Raw genomic sequence first — 19852 nt, 5'->3', positions numbered from 1 at the left:
GCCTGGCGACAGAGTGAGACTCCATCTCAAAAAAAAAAAAAAAAAGTGTGTATATATATATTCAAAATTATGGGCATCATCTCAAATATAAAATGTATATCTTTTATGGGCTTGTTTAGCTTTTTGGCCCTCCCATCCCCAACCCCCTAAACTCCTTTTTGCTTACCCCAGCCTGGGCCTATTCTGGAAAAACTGTGGGTCCTTCTTGCCAAGACCTCCAGCAGGCCCAGGTCTGGGAGATCCCCATTGTATACATTATCTTCTCTCCATTCCCATGACCACCACTTGGGTCCATGTTCTCCCAACATCACTCCAATTATTATAACAGTCACTGATTATGGGTTGGGCTCCTTACCTCTGGCATCTCTATCATCTCCCCTCCCCATCCTGCTTATCACTACCAGATTAAATTTTGCCCTGCCTCCTCAGCTGGCAGGATTCAATTCAAACAGCTCTACAACCCAGCCCCATTATGCTTACCCAGCTTCATGGCCACAACTTGAATTTCTCTTCTTGTCTCTCTGGTCTCTGTGCCCCCAATATGACAAACACATCCTGCCAGTGCTTGATATTTCCACTGACTGAAATGTCTCCTCCTCAGCTCCTTTGTCTGCAACCAAATCCCATTCTTCAATTTAAGGCCTAGCAAAGGCTTACTTCCTTTGTGAAGTCATTAAGCCCACTCTGATCTCTCTTCTGAGTCCATTCTGTTCTTTCCTTTGTTCTTCCTTTAAAAAACATTTATTAAGGACAACTTTTGAGTGTCAGACCCTGTGGACACAAAGAAAAAGCTTGGGTTCCTGCCTTTAAGGGGCTCACAATTGAGTAGGCAAGACAGACATGTAAATGAACAATAATAGACTATGCTGAGTACTGGAATGGAAGTGCAACAGGAACTCAGAAGAGGTCATTGCTGGAGGGGCCACCTCTGGAAAGGCTTCACCAAGGAAGTATAATTGGAGCTCTGTCTTGATGTTCAAGTAAGAGCTGCAGAGAGGGTGCTATCGAGCAGTATATAATCACTTAATTACATATTGCTTTGTATTCTTCTTTGATTGTTTAGTATGATTGTCTTGACTTCTCGGTGAGGCTAATCAGCTCAAGAGCAGGGACAGGCCTGACACTCTGTTCTCCCAGAGCCTAACAGTGGCCCTGGACAAACACTATGTGTTCAGAAAAGGCTTGTCAACTTGAAGTAGATAAATAATCCAGGCTTCTCTGGGAAAGCTGCCTGGAGGAACCCCGCCCCCACTATAAGAGTCCCCCAGCTCATCCCTAGCAAGGCACCCACATCTGAATCCCCTATCAGAGGCCACCTCCTCCTGCCATAGCGGGGAGATTTCACCAACATACACTTGTTCATGCTGCCCCAGATGTCTTTATTGAGGCCTCTCATTTGACCCAAATACATTAACAAGTGATTGCTGAGATACAGTCCCAAACACAGTATCCTCCCTTCCTTCTGGCCAGGGACAGGACAGTCAGAAAGATACAGGATTAGAGAGAGTGGGGGAAAGCTGTGCGTAGATGGAGGGAACAGAACAGAGATGGGGCCCATATATATGGCTAGAGGAGAATCACAAGAAAGAGTATGGAGAGTGATGGAAGAGACACATAATAGATACAAGTAAGTTATGGGATAAGAAACAGAAGTCAGATAAGAGAGAACTGGGCTGATGTCTAGGGAAAAGTAGCTCATTTCCTCATCAAATGAGGGGGATCAGGGTCTCAGCACCCAACGTATAGACCCCAGTTAGCTCTATGGCGGAGAATCACCTAGTCTCTCTGGAGGAACTCAGGGAAGGACAAGGGAAGGCAGGAGAGAGTATGAAAAGACCAGTGGGGTTGAAAGATGGTTGCCATAGCAACTAGTCATCATCATCGTCGTCATCATCATCGTCATCGTCTTCTGTGTTGATCTCGCCCTCCAGCACATCCTCCAGCCAGTCCTCCAGCTCCTCAGCAGAAGGCAGGTCCTCCTCATCGTCCATTTCCATCCATACGCTATCCGCCTAGGAGATGGCACAGGCAGGGGATGGAAGCTAAGTCCGACCCAGGTCTTGGGATCTGTGCTCCCACTCACTGTACTCTGTACATCCTTCCCTACATCCTCATTCTCTTCCTTTCATCTGCCAATGGCCAGAGAAACTGTCCAGGTGAAGGTGTGGGTTAGAATAGTGACAGGTGAGAGTGGGAAGAAAAGGTGGATTGGCAAATAGACCTTCTCCCTTCAATCTGTCTTCTATGCTCTTGCCACACTGAACTTCCCTATCATGCCTTTGGTACAAAACCACTGGCCGCTCTTCATGGCCTATAAGAATAAAGTTAGCAACTCTTCAACATTCAGGATGTTTCTTTCTTTCTTTTCTAAAAGAGACAGGGTCTCACTCTATTGCCCAGGCTCAAGTGCAGAGGTGCAGTCATGGCTCACTGCAGCCTTGAACACCTGGGCTCAAGTGATTCTCCTGCCTTGGCCTCCCAAAATGCTGAGATTACAGGCCTGAGCCACCACCTCGGCCCCAGGGCTTTTCATAACCTGCTTTTCAAGTACCATTCTCAGTGACCTCTAGACTCTCAACAATAAAAATCTACCTGCCTTTTCCGGGAACCTGATATTCATTTTCCTGTTTTGAACTTTTGATCTTGTTTTTCCTTCAGTTTGGAACTGACTTCCCTGAATCATCACTTGTTGAAATCGTATACATTGTATAATCTCCATTTTGAATGTCACTTGTTCTTAAACTTTTCTCTGATTCTGTTAAGCAGAAATCAATGTGATTCCTGTGTCTTATTTTATTTGTATCATTATTTTAAAGTTTATCAGATCTGGCCTTGTAGTTAATGGAATACTTGCCTCTCCAATTAGTCTGAGAATTCTATGAAAGTAGAGACTGTGGCTCATTCAGTTCAACTTAGCAGTTTTGAAGCACCTACTGTGTGTGCATGAGAAGACTTCTGCCCTGAACAAGCTCAAAAATCTACTGGAAGAGACAGACATAATACATAAATAGCCATTTAAATGTCATGTTCTCAATGGCTAATGAGCCCTGGGAATGCCAGGGAGGGAATGATTCTAATGGGAGATCTGGAAAGACTTCACAGAGGAGAAAGGATTTGCACTGGGCCTTGAAGGATGAGCCACTGATTCCAACATGTGGGACAGGGCCACATTCAGATCCTAAGTCTCCCCCTCCATCCAGCCACTAGACTGGGCATGTCTGTGTCTTGTGAGAAGGGCCCAACTCCTAGTTAGCAGAGAGGAGGAGAGCTAGCTATGCTGGGAAGTAGAGTCAAGGGTCCAGGTATGAGGACAGGACACTCACATCAGTAACATTGACGACTCCTATTTGCGGGGCTGACAAGTCGATGTCAAACGTCTTCTCCCAGTATGGGACCAGCTGTAGAGAGATCCAAATACGGCAACTTAATGGATGCTAGGAGCACAGGAATCCAGGAGGATGAGTGCAAGGGTCAGCCCAGGGATGGAGATGGGACAACATGAACTGGCAGTGGATGGGGACAGGTCCAGCTGTGAGGGCATCAAGGCAATGGGTAGAACTAAACAGCGAAAAAGGAGAAATCCTAAAGGGAGAGCATCGGGAGGGTCAGCCAGGCATACTGGCCCCTCTTTTCTAAGGAAAACTAGATAGGAAACCCTGTTCTGATCCTGGATCAGATCCTTGTGTTCAAGGTCAAGTCACTTCTCTCTGGCCCTCCGATCTTACATTTCTGAAATAAGGCAAGTATACCTGGTAAGTGCCAATGCTTCTCACGTTTCTCTTTGTTCTTTCAGCTACTCATTCAACAATGAGTGCTAGGTGTTAGGAATGTAGCTGAGAACAAAATCATCTCCCGAAACATGGAATCTCTGTGCTATGATTCTATGATGGAGTGTGTAGAGCCATATGCAGGGCTATTGTGCCTCAAAACACTGGTTTTCTTTAGGAGTCAGCCCTAGCACCTGAGCTTCTGCTTCTGGGAATCATGTGTGATGTCCCGTCCTATTTCCCCTTGCTCAGGATGCCCTCCATGCCAACAGTGCCCTTAAGCATGCAACACACATACCCTCCCAGGGCCCCCCAGCTAGAAGCTGGGGATAGGAACTCTGAAACAAAGCCCTCACTAAGAAGATGCCACAGTCCAAGTCCCTGCCTTAGGATAGCAGTGCCTGAGCTGTGCCTCTTACCAGGGGGAAGTCATCAGGGTCAATCCAGATGATGCTAAGATCTGGGTTGTCAGTGTTATCTTGGGCCACAGCCTTGAGAGTCTCTAAGAACTCGAAACCATCTTGGAGGGAACACAAGTGCAAGGTGTGAGGTGTATGAAGAGGAAAGGGACCCAGATGAAACAGGAGTGCAGAGCTACCTCCCTGCTCCCCAAGCTTCACATGTCTAGCCCTAGGCTGTTTGCAAACTCCCAGGAAAACCTCCGAGTGTCCAACCCAGTATTCCTCCCTCACCAGGATCAGCTTCCTCTGCGAAGGCCACAATGTGGATTCCATCCATATCATCCTCCTGTCGGGCGGTAAGAAGGAGAACAGGGTTTTGGAGAAGACCTTACTATACTCCCTGAAGTTGGGGAGCCCAGAACAGATCCTAGATGTTCATTGAACCTCAATTTTGTGGAAGTCCAGCTTCGGGACCAGATATATTCTTTTGTTTTCTGGTTTTTTTTTTTTGAGACGGAGTTTCGCTCTGTCGCCCAAGCTAGAGGGCAATGGCACGATCTCGGCTCACTGCCACCTCTGCCTCCCAGGTTCAAGCGATTCTCCTGCCTCAGCCTCCCGAGTAGCTGGGATTACAGGCGTGCACCACCACACCTGGCTAATTTTGTATTTTTAGTAGAGATGGGGTTTCACCATGCTGGTCAGGCTAGTCTCAAACTCCTGACCTCAGATGATCCGCCTCCCTCAGTCTCCCAAGGTGCTGGGATTACAGGCGTGAGCCACTGCACCTGGCCAGATATATTCTTGTGATGGTGACCTTTTTCCAAGTGACACTCCTTTCAGCTCCAAAGCCCCACACTTCCTCTGATAATCCCTTTATCCCCAGGCTTGAGGCTCCTCCCTTGTCATCTTCAGTTATGTCTGTCTCCCATTTCCTCACACATTCTTCAGCGTAGAAATCCTTCAACTGCTGCTAGTGCACTGTTTTTTCTACAAATGGGCCTGAGGAGCAGCAGGGTGGGATTTTGCTAGGACTTGAGTCTTCTAGCACTCCTGCTTCCCTGAGGGCCTGACCCTGGCCGGGGGCACTCACCCAGGTCTCATACATACTCTCTGGCTTCAGTTTCCTCAGGGTTGATCTAGAAGAGACAGACAGGGTCATTACTCAGTGGGTTAGAAGTACGCCCCCTCCAGAGGGTCCCGTAGCAGAGGCTGCCTCTAAGTCAGGCCCAGGGCACAGACAGCTTGTAGCCTAGAACAAAGCCATCTGGCAAGGCCTCAACTCTGGGCACCAGGCCCAGCTCACTGCATGGTTAAAGCGGTGGGAGAGGGGAGGGTGGGCAAAGGGACTGGAAGAGAGACTCTGGGGAGAAAGGCAAGAACTGGACATCAATGTATTCATTAATGTATTCATTCATTCACTCAGTCACTATGATTGAGTGCCCGATATGTTCTAAGCACTATGCTGGGTGCTGGGTACAGTTGAACCAGGCAAGCATGTTCCTGCCTTGATGAAGGGAGCCAGCAGTATGGGAGAGAGTAAGTACTGTTTATACTGGTGATTGGATATTTCCAGCTGTGGACTACTATGAAGGAAGGGAATTATGTGTAAGTGCCGGGCAGGGTTATTCAACCTCAGCACTATTGCCATTTGGAGCCAGATAATTCTTTGAAGTAGGGGGCTGTCCTGTGCACTGTAGAATGTTTAGCAGTATCCCTGGCCTCTATCCGCTAAATACTAGTAGCACTCTGCACAACCAAAAATGTGTCTAGACATTGCCAAACATCCTTCAGAGGGCAAAAACCTATGCCCACCTCACCACTCCTTCCTACCTTTTAGAGAACCATTGGTTTAGGGTATATTGTATTAGAAAGAACACAGGGCCGGGTGCAGTGGCTCATGCCTATAATCCCAGCACTTTGGGAGACCAAGGCAGGCGGATCACTTGAGGTCAGGAGTTTGAGACCAGCCTGGCCAGCATAGTGAAACCTCATCTCTGCTAAAAAATACAAAAATTAGTCAGGTGTGGTGACGGGCCTGTAATTCCAGTTACTTGGGAGGCTGAGGCAGGAGAATTGCTTGAACCTGGGAGGTGGAGGCTGCAGTGAGCCAAGATAGCACCACTGCACTCCAGCCTAGGGGATAGAGTAAGACTCGGTCTTGGGGGAAAAAAAAAAAAAAAAAAGAACAAACATGGGACACATCAGGGTTAAAATCCCAGCTCTGACACTTATTACCTGTAGAACCTTTCACTGAGGTTAAAAGGGCTTAATATAATCATAAAGATGGAAACCACCTTGCAGTTCCTGGCCGGCCACAGGCAGTCAACACTCATTTGTTGACAGAGATTATTTAAGTCTCAATCAACCTCACACTGAATTATACATATGTATGAAGGACCTTCTCCTTGTAGAGCTCAGGGCTAAGTACTGGGGTGTAAAATATTGTGCAAAATTATCAGTGTATCAGAGAGCACTGGTGCCCAACGTGTATTAATCTCCAGGCAAGACTGGCTTCCCGGTTGGCTAAGCTTTCCCCAGCCCATCTCACGCAGTGTGTTCCAGCCCAAGGAGGAGCCGACCCCACTCAGAGGGTTGCCCTTGGTCCCCACCTCCTGTGCTCCTCCACGAAGTTGACAATCTCCTCTTCACTATTGGGTTTGTCTGGGATAGTCACAGGCTCTTCCATGAAGGCTTCGTAGAAATCAATCTCATTCAACTTCAGGGTCAGCTTCTTTGCCACCTTTGGGAGAGGGGGTAGGAGGGGAGTGGAGCAGGAGACACAGGGTCATGTTGAGAAGCAGTATTATGGGGGAACAAATATTAGGAAGGGAGTCAGAAAGCTGGGATCCTTGTCACTGCCACTGTGACACTTGACAAGTGTCTTAACTTCTCTAGGGTTGGGTTTAACATAAGACGGGTTTTAGATCATCTAAAGCCCTTCTTCAGCTCTAAATCTATGGAGTGGGAGGAGCCGGGGTGGGGTAGGGAGTGCCAATGCGTAGGAAGGGACTAGGTCAGCCATCGATTCTGGGAGAGGAAGGTGGAGGACAGCTTCGGGACATGAGGGAGAACCAATACAGCTGTGGCGAGGAGAACCTTGCTGTCGAAGGTGGCGAAGAAGGGGATGTAGGGATGAAACTCCTCAGCTGCATCCTCGAAGGCTTTGTAATCTGTAGGGGGAATGCAGAGTTGGTCTCTGGGGAAACCAGGATCTGCCAGGGAATCATCCCCCACTACCGTCCCCAGTTCTTTGCAGGCGGGGTTGATTTTGAGACCCACCCCCTCTAGTTCTTTGAGAGTGAGGGGAAGGTGGGATACTGGAGGTGCTTGTCTGGGAACTCCCAGAGTACAGGGGGTTCAGGTGCTTGTCTGGGAACCCCCAGAGTACAGGGAGGTCAGAGCTGTTGATGGTGCCGACCACAGCCAGAGGAAGAGGTGGGAAGTGTAGAGGTAGAGGCTGAGACATTGGGTGACATGGGGAGGTGGGAGGACGGGTGAGATGGGGATCCAGGGAGGGGTACAGTGGAGTCTGAGGGTTACCCACGCTCTGAGTCTTTGCTCTTGAAGTAGCCAATGAGTTTGATCTCATCCTCAATATTCTCAAATGCCTGCAGCTCTCGTTCACCTTCAATCAATTCCACAGGGTCCTCTAGGACCTGAAAGAGGAGGACATTGCAGGAAGAGGGTTTCTATCCTTGAGTAGAACCAGAAAGGGACCTAGGGAAAAGAAGGCTGGGGAACTGGAGGAGGGGGCTAGATGTTGACAGTGTGTGTGTGTGTGTGTATTGTGTGCAATGCGTGCAGAGTGTGTGGTGTGCATGTGTGGTGTGTGTGCATGTGATATATATGCATGGTGGGTGTGTGGTATGTATATGATCTGTGTGTGATGTGTGTCGATGGTATGTGTGTGGTGTGCATATGGTGCGTATGCGTACTGTGTGCTATGTAGGTGATGTGTGGTCTACTGTGTGCATGTGTGGCATGTGTGTGATGTGTGTGAATGTGTGTGGTGTGTGTGCATCTGTGTAGTGTGTGTGCATGTGTGGTGTGCATGTATATGTGTGCATGTGGTGTGTGTGTGCATGTTTGGTGTGTGTGCATGTGGTATATCTGGTGGGTGTGTTGTATGTATATGATGTGTGTGTGGTGTGTATGGATGGTGTGTGTGTGGTGTGTGTAGTGTGTGTGTGGTGTGCATATGCATAGTGTGTGGCATGCAGGTGGTATGTGGCCTATTGTGTACATGTGTGGCATATGTGATGTGTGTGCATGTGTGTAGTGTTTGTACATGTGTGGTGTGTGTAGTACGTGCATGTGTGTGGCATGTATGTGGTGTGTGTGCATGTCTGGTGTGTGTGGTGTACGTGCATGTGGTGTGTGATGTGCGTGGAGTGTGTGGTGTGCATGTGTGGTGTGTGTGCATGTGATATGTGTGGTGGTGGGTGTGTGGTATGTATATGATGTGTGTGTGGTGTGTGTAGTGTGTGTGGTGTGCATGTGGTGCATATGTGTAGTGTGTGGTATGTAGGTGATGTGTGGCCTATTGTGTGCATGTGCGTCCATGTGTGTGGTGTGTATGCAGGTGGTGTGTGTGCGTGTGGTGTGTGTGCATGTGGTGTGTGTGCATGTGGTGTATGTGTGTGCGTGTGGTGTGTGTGTGCAGTGTCAGGTTGGGGTTGGTAGGGACTAGGGGGCAGGCAGTGGAGTTTTCAAGCAAAGCCATCAGGTCCAGGAGAGTCCTTACATCAAGCAGAAACTCCACGATGGTGTCAGCAGAAAACTCGCCATCGTACTCAATGACTTCATCTCCCTTGAATACATACACGCTGTCCACTTCAGTTAGGCCTAGGGAGTGAGCCAGGGCGAGTGAGCCATGATCCCAGGCTTCCCACAGATCCAAGGTCCAAATCCTGGGCCACAGCCCATTTGATAATCACCGGGGCCCCACATGCTCCACCACATGAGCCCGCTGCCCCCCCCACCTCCTCTGACCCCGAGGCCGACAGGCCTGATGTCTCTGCTGCTGGATTTAGCCCAGGAGGCTAGCCTGGCCCCAGGGCTTTCTAGGGAGGAGCTGGGGGATCAGGTAGGGTGAGGGGAGGGAATAGAGAGGTGTAGATTCTAGCAGTATTTCTCCCCTTCTCTGACTGCCACGACTAGGAGATGAGTATTCATGCCACCCCCTCTGAGGACTCCAATAGCTGGTTCCCAGTCAAGCTCTTTAATTGCTATTACTGACCAGATGACTTCATTATTACTAACCACCCCTCCCCCATCCATGTCCAGAATCCCGTCTCAAGCCTGTGCTTCCCCCTGGTGGCTCGCTGCTGTAACAACCATGGCTCTGTAGGGGAGGAGTTGGAAGCGGAGTTTGCAGAGGTCTGGCCAGCCCAGCCTGTATTCCTTTGCTCCAGCACCTACCATGTTTTTTAGGTAAGTATAAAGAAGGCCTCCCCTACCTCTTTCTGGGATTTGAGCATGGAACTTGATAAGGAATAGAGAGCCAGAGTCTCCCAGCCATAACCCTCCCAACTTCATATTTTCTCACCCCCTCTTTCAGAATAGACATAAATCTGAGATTTCCAAGCCCCTCAGATCCCAAGGTCTGTCTGACAGGTCCTCCGCCCTAAGCCTCCCTTGGTCTCAATGCCACCTTCCCCTCCCCTGCCCTGCCCTCTCTTACCCAGTTTCTTGGCCACAGCTGCATCCTTCTCAGAGTCTACCAGCCCGAAGCCAACACCCTTGTCTTCTAGGACTTGGGCTGCTAACTGGAGGGAAGGATTATGATGAAAATTAGCCCCTGGAATTTTTATTATACCCTATTCTCCCTCTCATGCTTTCAGGTTGGGTCAGTAGAGGTGCAAGAGATATAAGAGTTGACCTTGACCCTTTGCTGAGATCCAGAATATCCCCCAGATTCCCTACAGTCACACAGTTCTGTTTTTGGCTCAACTTAGTTCATGAATATTGATTGCTCGTTTGCAATGTGCTTATTATGTTGGACTTGAAGACACTGCACTCAATACTTCCTAGTGCCTGAGAGGTGCTGAGGATTCTGGCTTCAGAGTGACTGAGGGCCCCTTCCTTCCTTCAGGGTTGAGCCCTGCATTCTATCTGGGTCAAGTCACACCTGGAGGTCCCTGTACCTGGTCAAGGGCCAAGCTTAGTGTGGGGTTGATCTTGGAAGTCCCTGAGATTCTTCAGAATGACTCCCAATGGGAAGAATTTTGGAGGGTGGGAGGGTAGTGGTGGGTCTGGTCATGTTGCTGAGGAGTGGGGAAGGCCAGAGAGCTGAGAGAAGAGGTCACTATTTGTCATCCCCCAGAGGGAGAGAGACTGACGACGACTGGACAGTTCTCCCCATCAGGGCCCAACTTTCCCCTTCCACACTCTACTTCAGCCTGTCCTTAGGCTGTGGACAGTCACTCCTGGAGGTCCCTGCCGCCGTAAGTCTTCCAGCTTAGCGTTCAACCCTGATTCTCTCTGTTGTGGGCACAGCTTGCAGCTCTACCCCCACTCAGCACAGACTCAGGCACTGTGATTCTCAGAGGGGCAGGGAAGGGAGGCGGTTGGCAGGTGGATGGCCAGGGATACTGAGCAGTCAGGATAAAAATACTCGGCTCATTAATCAGATGGCAGGTTCTAGCACCCAGCAGGGGTGTACAAAATGAGAGCCTGTGGTTCTGGTGTCTCACCCTGAAATGCTCCAAGCTCTGGACAAGCTGAGTCCTATCTGCATGCCAAGCCAGAGAAGGGGCCACAGGAGCTTGGACAAGAAAACTCACACATCCCAGCTCCTAAAGGGGTGTGTACGACCACATAGCCCCGTCATTCCCAAACATAGGGTTTTTTTTTTTTCTTTTCTTATGATAACTCGTTTCTCCTTTGGACCTGAAGTCATTTTGGAGGTGAGAAGGCTCTTCCCACAAAGAGAAGATTGGGGAAGACATTCTGACACCTCCCGCAACCGTAAGAAATTTTCCAGTGAAGGCATCCGGCTCATCCAATGGAGACAAATGGGGAATTAGGGAGGGGGAAGAAAGGGGGGGGACCGGGAGTCCAGTGGGAGGCATGATCTCTAGAAGATATTTAAACATGGCACACAAGTATCATAACATTTACATTTACACTCAATTTGGATTTCGTTGGGGTGCAGCCCCTGAAATATATGGAGAGGTGTGTTCTGGCTAAGTGGATGGGTGGGGTAGGGGAGTGCAATATACACTGCTGTTCTCCCCTGGCCCTCCAAGTACCTTTTTCCCTTTCCCCCCCCCACTGTCCTAGCGAAACCTAAGTCAAATACTACCAGCCTCCTACAGCAGGGAGGGGAGTTCTTCCGGCAGCACCCCCACTAAAGGATTACCTAACGACGACAGTACTTTGAGGTTCCTGAGACTCTGCTTCTCATTTGACTAAAGCCACATGCCACTTGCGTCCTGTTGGTCAAGACAGGGGTCCTACCACACTGCCCCTTGCCCCCAGATCCCATCCTCAAAGAGCTGGGATGTAGGATAGGGGATTCCAGAGAGGGGCCAGACATGCTTTGCAGGCCTGCAGTGCCCCCAACTCACCTCCAGGATCAGCTCCTCCATCTCAAATTGTCTTTGTGAGGCCTTGTCATCCTCGGGGGGTTCATGGTAGAGGAGTGCCAGCACCTCATACTTCTTGAACACATTCTTGTAGTTCTTTGCATTGACATTGATCACACGGTCCACACCATCGTATTCAGGGAAGTCCAGCCCTTCCTCCCCCTGTACCCCTGACTTGGGTGTCCCTAGCACCAGCAGCAGCAGCAGTGCTAGCCGCAGGCCCGGCACAGCTCTGGGCCCCATCCTGCCTGTAGCACTCATGGAGGCAGTGGGATCTGGGTTGGCTCTCCTGGTCCAGAAGAGGTTAGCTGGGGTAGGGAGGGGCCCCTGGGTCCCAGATTCTGAGTTAGGGGCTCAAGTGGGAGGGGGGATTGGGGAATGGCCCAGAGCAGTGGACAGAGGACACTGCTGAGTCCTGGAGAAACTGCCGACAGAGCCAAGGGAAAAAGGGATCAGGAGGAGGAATAGGAGCAGGGGGCGGGGAGGGAACCGGAGCTGCCCCCTTAAATTGGCACCCCTCAGTCCCCACCTGGTCCTGTCTAAATATGTCTCCATGGTTGGCAGGAGAGACGGATAACCTTCTGAGGCCAGGACAGCTCCATGTGGGCTGAAATCCTCCCACCTCCTACACTTCTACCCCAGGCTCCCGGGGGCTCCTTCCCTCCCCCTCCTCTGGTGTCCAGGGCACCTCAGCCCTGGTCCCCATGCTGGCCTAAGAGCTCATCGCCATATTAAGAAAGGAAAAGGAGAGATGCCGGAGCTAAAAATAAGACCAGATGAGTCGGAGGTAAATGAAGCTGGGGCTGGGGGAGGGGAGGAATAAGGGTAATTAGGGAGGGCCGAGGGTAGGGCAAGGGTAATTAGAAGTTAAATGCAGTGGAGAGGAGGAGCTAACGGGGTCAGAGGCTAAATTGATAATATAGGGTAAAAGGGGGCACATGTGGTGTTGGCTGTATGTCCTCAAGCCTGGGAATCTTCTGTAGGTGAAGTCTGATTCTGATTCTTTGATCCTGTGTAGGAGAGTGGGGCAATGAAAGTGCAAGCCAGGCTGCAGGAAAGAGACCCCCCTCCACTTTCTTTTAAAGAATCAGGACCAAGGATGAGGTCATTCTCTGAATAAAAGATGGAGCCGCGTCCAAGACTGGCGACCTGGCTCAGCTCCAGCCAGTTTCCTTTGCTTCACTCAGCACTCCTAACTTGGGAATGCAGGGAAGGACAGGGCTGACCTGGATCCTGTCCTGTAGAGATGTGGGTTTGGGGTTTCTCTGCCCATACAGCCCACAGTGAGAAGGGAACTGTCATTTGGTTGCCACCTGTGTGTGCACTCCCTCCCCTGATCCTATGGGACTCAGTTTTCTGGGGCACAGTGGGAAGGGAGGTTTTCCCAGGCTGCCTGCTTCCAAGGAGAGTGAATAGCTACTATTTATTCCCACGTCTTTGACAAGACAAAGAGGATCAGTTACTGACACTAGGGCAAAAAAAATTAACATTAGGTAAGTATGAAGAGGTGAACCCTGTGCCCTGAACCAAGACTGATGATTAATTCTGTGCACCCGAGATCCGAAGCAGAGTTGGGCAGGCAGGGGCTTAAACTTCTGGATCCAGCTTGGGGGTGAGGACAGAGTAGTGAGTTTAACTCTGGATACGTAGGAAGGAAGGATCCTCTTCATGGCCCTCCAGGGTTCTTACTATGCACAGGTAAACTGAGGCATGAGGGAGACCATAGAGGGTCAGATCAAAGTCACATGCTGCCGCCGCACCCTGAGGTATCTCTGATTCTAGAGAGAGAGTGCCGGTTTTTTGTTTTCGTTTTTGCATCCAGGGAGGGGCATGTAATTATGTTAGCAGAATAACTTTTCCACATGTCTGTGCAGTGGACCTTACACAGCTAAACAAGAAGGCCACAGAAAATCTCAAAAGCATGGCAGGAGTGAGGCCAAGAGGGACAGCTGTCACTGTAGTAGGAGAGGTCGGAGCTAGCCTAAGCACAGCACGTTGGAGCTGAAGAGACCTCAGAAGCCCATCTTCTGGTCTCCCTGAAGAGTGACTAATGTGGGAAAGCACCATGGCCAGAGGAAGACAGCCAGGTGAGATGGGGAGGCCTGGCCAGAAGCAGATGACCTAGGTGATGTCCAGCCCCGATTTCTCACTTCTGCATTCCAGGGGAGGAGGGAGACACTGGGACAGAGATGCTGGAATATAAAACTTGTTCCATCTTGAATCTGACCTTTTGTACCCCCAAGAGTGTGAGATGGGACTCTGATGGCGAGTCTGCTCCATCTCCTAGTCCTTTCCTACAGCTACTGGACATTGCCATCCATCCCATTCCCTCTCATTGCCCTCTCTGGCTCCAGTCCCACCCTTCCCCTTTCCAGCGCCTGTCCCTGCTGCTCTCTCTCTTGATGCTTCACTCTCTCTGCTTTCTACTCAGTCTCCTTTCCTTCAGGCCCTTGGACTTGAGAAGCCTCAACCACTGGTATCAAATGACCGTGAGTTGGGGCCTCTGTATTTTTAACCCACCAGACACCTGAAGCTCCTGCTACTGAAACCTGAGGAGCTGGCCCCTCTGTGCTCCCGCTTCCCACCTCACTCACATATACCCTGGACCACTGATCTTCCAGGGTCTGGTTCAGCCATGTCAGCAACTGGGGAAGGACCCCAGGCTGATATAGCACTGTCCCTAGGAGACCTTGTGTTGGAAGAGGGAGGAGAAGAGGGAGAGAGACCTCTGAGGAGGGGCCTGATGTAGGGAAAATGGCAGGCAATACTCATGATGGCCTTCTCCTTGCTAGCCCATGGCCCCTCATCCTCCAGACCCACCCCGGGTCCTTCCCCATCACTAGCCTGTTTTTTTTCTTGTTGTTGTTTTGTTTGCTTTGTTTTTGTGTATTTTTGACCCAGCCCTCGCTGAAAGACTAGTCTGAAAGTGATTAAGGGCACATGTTCTGAAAACTGACAGACCTTGGTTTCTTCTTGGATAACATGGAGTGTGTGGTAGGGAAATATTTTTGTGACTTACTTGATGGTGTATATAAAGCCCTCGTCCCAGTGTTAGGCATAGTGTGCTGACTCCTAGTACATGTGTTTTGTTTTGGATAATAGCTGATGGTTTTCCCCTGGCTTTCTTTAGCATTTCTCTTCCACCCTGTAGACATTGGCACAGCCAATGGTCTACTCTGAAAGAGGCCTGAGAATGAACTGACCCACATGGCACGGTGGAGGGGCTCACAGAGCAAAAGTGAATGAGCGGGTGAAGGGGAAGGAAGAAATGCTGAGATGAAGAGGGGCAGGAGAGGAAGGCCCCCCAGGACTTTTCACTCATCTGAGAAGGCACCTGGGCCCAGGCACAGAGGCCAGGCTCTTGGGAAAGTCCATCACCCCATGCAGAGCGCGGGCGGCTGCTTTACCTATAGTAAAGGCCACAGGGATTCAGAAAGTCTTGTTATAGCCTCTATCTCAAGGTTACACCAGAGAAAACAGGCTGAGGGTCAGAATGGGGTTGAGGAGTCCTGATGACAGAGGGCAGGGACCACCAGTATGCCTGGAGTCTGTCCCTCCTACCTGTCCCTTTCTCAGATGAGGGACACCACTCAGCACATGACCGTTCCCAAGTCATTTAACCTCTCCGGACTTCAGGCTTTTCACTGATGCAGTCTGATCTCTTCTAGCACCACAGCGCTGTGGTCTGCAAGCTGGTCTCACAAACTGCAAGGTGTGGTCGGATGAGTCCACCCCACCCACCCCGTGTGGATGCTGTGGACCCTCTCCTATGTGTGGCTCAGCTGCTCCTCTCTCCTCCACCTTCCATTTCTCTGATCTCAGCTGGAGTTTTGAGGCAGTCACTTGCCCTGTCCTTGCTGTCCAGTGGCTCGGAGAGTGACTTTAAAGGGCAAGGATGCTTGATACTGATCCTATCCCAGCCTTGACTCTGGTCCTTAAAACACTTCCCCAGCCTGGTCATCATGAAGACCTGTGGAGGGAGCTTCACAGTAATCCCCACTCCCCCAATATCAGATTTGACACATCCAGCCGGTGAGGGCTTTTCCAGACATTTACTGTCTAGACTGGCTACAGGATTCAGCAGGACCATGCCCCTCCCTGCAGGGCTCCAGCTAGAGGCAGGCCGGGCTTCCCTTCAGCCCACCTCATCCTCTGCCTGTGATGCCCTCAAGCCAGCCCAGGATTGCCCATCTTTCTCATCCAAGATAATTCATCCTAGTGTCTCAGATGTTGTGTCAAACTTATAATCTCTGGCCCCACCCCAGCTCTCACGACACCCCTGTGTCACAGGAAGCTCTTCCTCTGCTGAGTTTAGTAGTACGTCTCCCTCTCCACCCAGCCTGTGGAAGAGAAGAGGCCAGTGTGAACTGGAAGAAGGGAGGAGAGGCATCCGGGGTAGACAGGCAGAAGGGAAAGCAGGGACAAGGTTGGAGGTGGGAGGTCTGGAACACAGGGCACTGAGGGTCAGATGGAGCAGGGGGGTGCAGCCAAGGGGTGGAGAGGTCTGGGTTCCAGGTGCAGTCAAGGCTGGCAGCGAGGAGGGGAGAAAGTCAGTGGTGGGTCTGGAGGGACTAGGCGGGATGGCGGAGCTAGTCAGGGGGCTGGTGACCACTCAGTCAGAGCGGGGCCCAGGGGAGCCTCACCACCCGGGTGCTGACGGATGAGGAGTTTTCTGATTTCATCATAGATGAAGATGAGAATACTGTAGGGAATGGCACAGAGCCACCAGGTTATCCTGTAGAGAGCAAGAGCCAGTCAGCGTGGCAGGAGAGACAGATGCTAGAGGACAGGTGCAGAGAGTAATATGCACAGGAATTGCGTGTTTCATTGCTTGTGTCTACTGTGTGCCTGGGACTGTGCTGGGGACAGTGCAGTTGCGTAACATCTGGTTGATCTTTCCTTTTTTTTTTTTTTTTTTTTTTTGAGACAGTGTCATTCTGTTGCCCAGGCCGGAGTGCAGTGGCGCAATCTCGGCTAGTGAGGCAACCTCTGCCTCCCTGATTTGAGTGATTCTCATGCCTCAGCCTCCTGAGTAGCTGAGATTACAGGTGCGCACCACCACTCCCAGCTAATTTTTTGCATTTTTTTTTTTTTTTGAGACAGTCTCACTCTGTCACCGAGGGTGGAGTGCAGTGGCATGATCTCAGCTCACTGCAAACTCCACCTCCCAGATTCAAGCGATTCTCCTGCCTCAGCCGCCCGAGTAGCTGGGACTACAGGCATGCACCACCACGCCCAGCTAACTTTTGTATTTTTAGTAGAGATGGGGTTTCACCGTGTTGATCAAGATGGTCTCCAACTCCTGACCTTGTGATCCTCCTGCTTCGGCCTCCCAAAGTGCTGGGATTACAGGCGTGAGCCACCGTGCCTGGACAATTTTTTGTATTTTTAGTAGAGACTAAATTTTTTGGATTTTCGCCACTTTGCCCAGACTGGTCTTGAACTTTTGAACTCAGGCAATCTGCCCTCCTCAGCCTCCCAAAGTGCTAGGATTATAGGCATGAGCCATCGTGCCCGGCCTGAGACCTACCTTTGAGGAGGTCAAAGCCTGTGGGATTAGTGATTGGGAGTGGAGAAGAGAGGCATGAGACAGAAACATAAAGAGCCAGTGATAGCCGGGCGCGATGGCTCACACTTGTAGTCCCAGCACTTTGGGAGGCCGAGGCAGGCGGATCATGAGGTCAGGAGTTTGAGACCATCCTGACCAACGTGATGAAACCCCGTCTCTACTAAAAATACAAAAATTAGCTGGGTGTGGTGGCATGTGCCTGTAATCCCAGCTACTCAGGAGGCTGAGGCAGGAGAATTGCTTGAACCTGGGTAGTGGAGGTTGCAGTGAGCGGAGATCGCACCACGGTGCTCCAGCCTGGGCGACAGAGCGAGACCGAGACTTCCTCGGGAAAAAAAAAAAAAGCCAATGATAATATAATATGATAAATGTCATATTAGAGGTACATGCAATGTTCACAAGATTCTCTGCCAACTTTTGTGGAGCCACTGAGGGAGACCCGTGTGCTCTCCGCATACTCTAGGGCTTGTGCCCACAAAGGGGAGGTTGTCTGAGCAGGAGGGGTCTATCTGAGACATCTAGTGTGGGGATACTTTGTCAGCGAGTATACTGATGCTTCTGTATTACAAAGATGGGGACATTGTTTTCTTCCTCCACCTCTTTTTATAATTAGACCAGGAAGATGGATTCTGGGGAGGGGCTGAATCAGGACAGCAGTTGTTCCCTTGGATGACAGAAGAAATGGCCTAGACCAGCACTGTCCAATAGAAATATAATGTGAGCCACATGTAAAATTTAATATTTTCTAGTAGCCACATTAACATAAGTAAAATGAAACAGATGAAATTAATTTTAATAATATTTTTATTTAACCCAATATATCAAAAACATTATCATTTAAATATGTAATCAATATAAACATTATTTATTTTAATTACATTTAATGTGTTTTATAGAAACAGGGACTTGCTGTGTCCTCCAGGCTGGAGTGCAGTGGCACGATCATAACTCGCTGCAGTCTGGAACTCCTGGGCTCAAGCGATCTTACTGCCTCAGCCTCCTGAGTAGCTGGGACCGTCGGTGTGCACGGCTACACCTGGCTAAGTTTTAAATTTTTTTGTTGAGACAATGTCTCACTTTGTGTACAGTCTGGTCTTGAACTCCTGGCCTTACGTGATCCCTCCATCTTGGCCTCCCAAAGTGCTGGGATTGGAGCCACTACACCCCCGCCTCAATATTAGCATTATCAAGGTCGGGCGTGGTGGCTCACGCCTGTAATCCCAGCACTTTGGGAGGCCGAGGTGGGTGGATCACAAGGTCAGGAGTTTAAGACCAGCCTGACCAACATGATTAAACTAAAAATACAAAAATTAGCTGGGCATGGTGATGCGTGCCTATAATCCCAGCTACTCAGGAGGCTGAGGCAGGAGAATTGCTTGCACCAAGGAAGCGGAGGTTGCAGTGAGCTGAGATTGTGGTACTGCACTCCAGCCTGGGCAACTGAGTGAGACCCCATCTCAAAAAAAAAAAAAAAAAAGGCATTATCAATAAGATACTTTACATTCTTCTTCTCATCCTAAGTCTTGGAAATTCAGTGAATATTTTTCACTGACAGAATGTCTGAACTCAGATATAAAATTTCAACAGTTGAAGGGGAATGTGGTCCAACCAAAATAATGAAGTTGTAATATAGAAAAATATTTCACATTGCTTTAGTTTTTGACTTTAATTAAAATTGAATAAAATTACAAATTTACTTCCCCAGTCTCACTAGTCTCATATGTTGAAAGCACAGTAGTCGTATATGGATATACGGTATATGGATATACCGTATTGGACAGTACAGGCCTGGGCCATGGCTCATTCCACATGCACACAAATATATACATTTCTTTTTTTTTTTTAATTATTATTATGCTTTAAGTTCTAGGGTACATGTGCATAACGTGCAGGTTTGTTACATATGTATACTTGTGCCATGTTGGTGTGCTGCACCCATCAACTCGTCAGCACCCGTCAACTCATCATTTGCATCAGGTATAACTCCCAATGCAATCCCTCCCCCCTCCTCCCTCACCCCCTCCCCATGATAGGCCCCGGACAAATATATACATTTCTACACAAACAGCCACCCCACCCCTTCATTCAACAAACAATTGTTTTATATACTGTGTGTCTGTGTTAGGTATTGGGGAAATAAAAATGATAACATGTTGGTCTCATGTAGCTCTCAAGGAGCTCAGGGGAATCAGAGAAAAGAGGGTGAACACACACACACAGAATACAGAATCGCAATATTAGGTGCTAAGTTTTATGGTTAAGGTGTACACAGTGTTTGAAAGCACAGATAATACTCAACGGCATTTGTTATTATGTCTATAATGGCATTAATAGCAACAAGAATAAAGCTACTAGTAACAAGGCGTCCACCATGACCCAAGCATGCTTGGTGCTTTATGCCCATTTCTACGTGTAAATCTCACAACACTCTGCAAGGTCCATCCCTGGAGTGTATTATTGAGACTTTGCAGGTGTAGCTGAGGCTCAGAGTGGTGCCGTACTTGTCCAAGGTCACAGAATAATACA

General features: G+C 49.5%; 2 protein-coding genes across 2 annotated transcripts in view; both read right to left on the bottom strand.

The window, feature by feature from the left end:
• Positions 1-1355: 1355 nt before the first annotated feature.
• CASQ1 (calsequestrin 1) lies at positions 1356-12575 on the bottom strand. Its single transcript, XM_025380008.1, has 11 exons — positions 11740-12575; positions 9852-9936; positions 8913-9013; positions 7713-7824; positions 7265-7338; positions 6778-6908; positions 5259-5304; positions 4460-4514; positions 4187-4287; positions 3324-3398; positions 1356-2012 (listed from the first exon to the last, which is right to left on the bottom strand). The coding sequence occupies exons 1-11, from the start codon at positions 12016-12018 to the stop codon at positions 1869-1871; spliced, it is 1203 nt and encodes a 400-aa protein (XP_025235793.1). The 5' UTR covers positions 12019-12575; the 3' UTR covers positions 1356-1868.
• Positions 12576-15790: 3215 nt separating this feature from the next.
• The window catches only part of LOC112619203 (sodium/potassium-transporting ATPase subunit alpha-4), a 36993-nt gene continuing 32931 nt past the window's right edge, over positions 15791-19852 (bottom strand). Inside the window, exons 21-22 of the mRNA XM_025377155.1 lie at positions 16401-16492; positions 15791-16097 (exon numbers count right to left, since the gene is read on the bottom strand). Coding sequence (XP_025232940.1) covers positions 16069-16097; positions 16401-16492 — 121 coding nt within the window. The 3' untranslated portion in view covers positions 15791-16068. The remainder of the gene's footprint in view (positions 16098-16400; positions 16493-19852) is intronic.

Source organism: Theropithecus gelada, chromosome 1 (assembly GCF_003255815.1).
Source record: "Theropithecus gelada isolate Dixy chromosome 1, Tgel_1.0, whole genome shotgun sequence".
NCBI classification, from domain to species: domain Eukaryota; kingdom Metazoa; phylum Chordata; class Mammalia; order Primates; family Cercopithecidae; genus Theropithecus; species Theropithecus gelada.
Note: the sequence above shows the minus strand (reverse complement) of the source record. Positions and strands in the feature narration are given on the sequence as shown.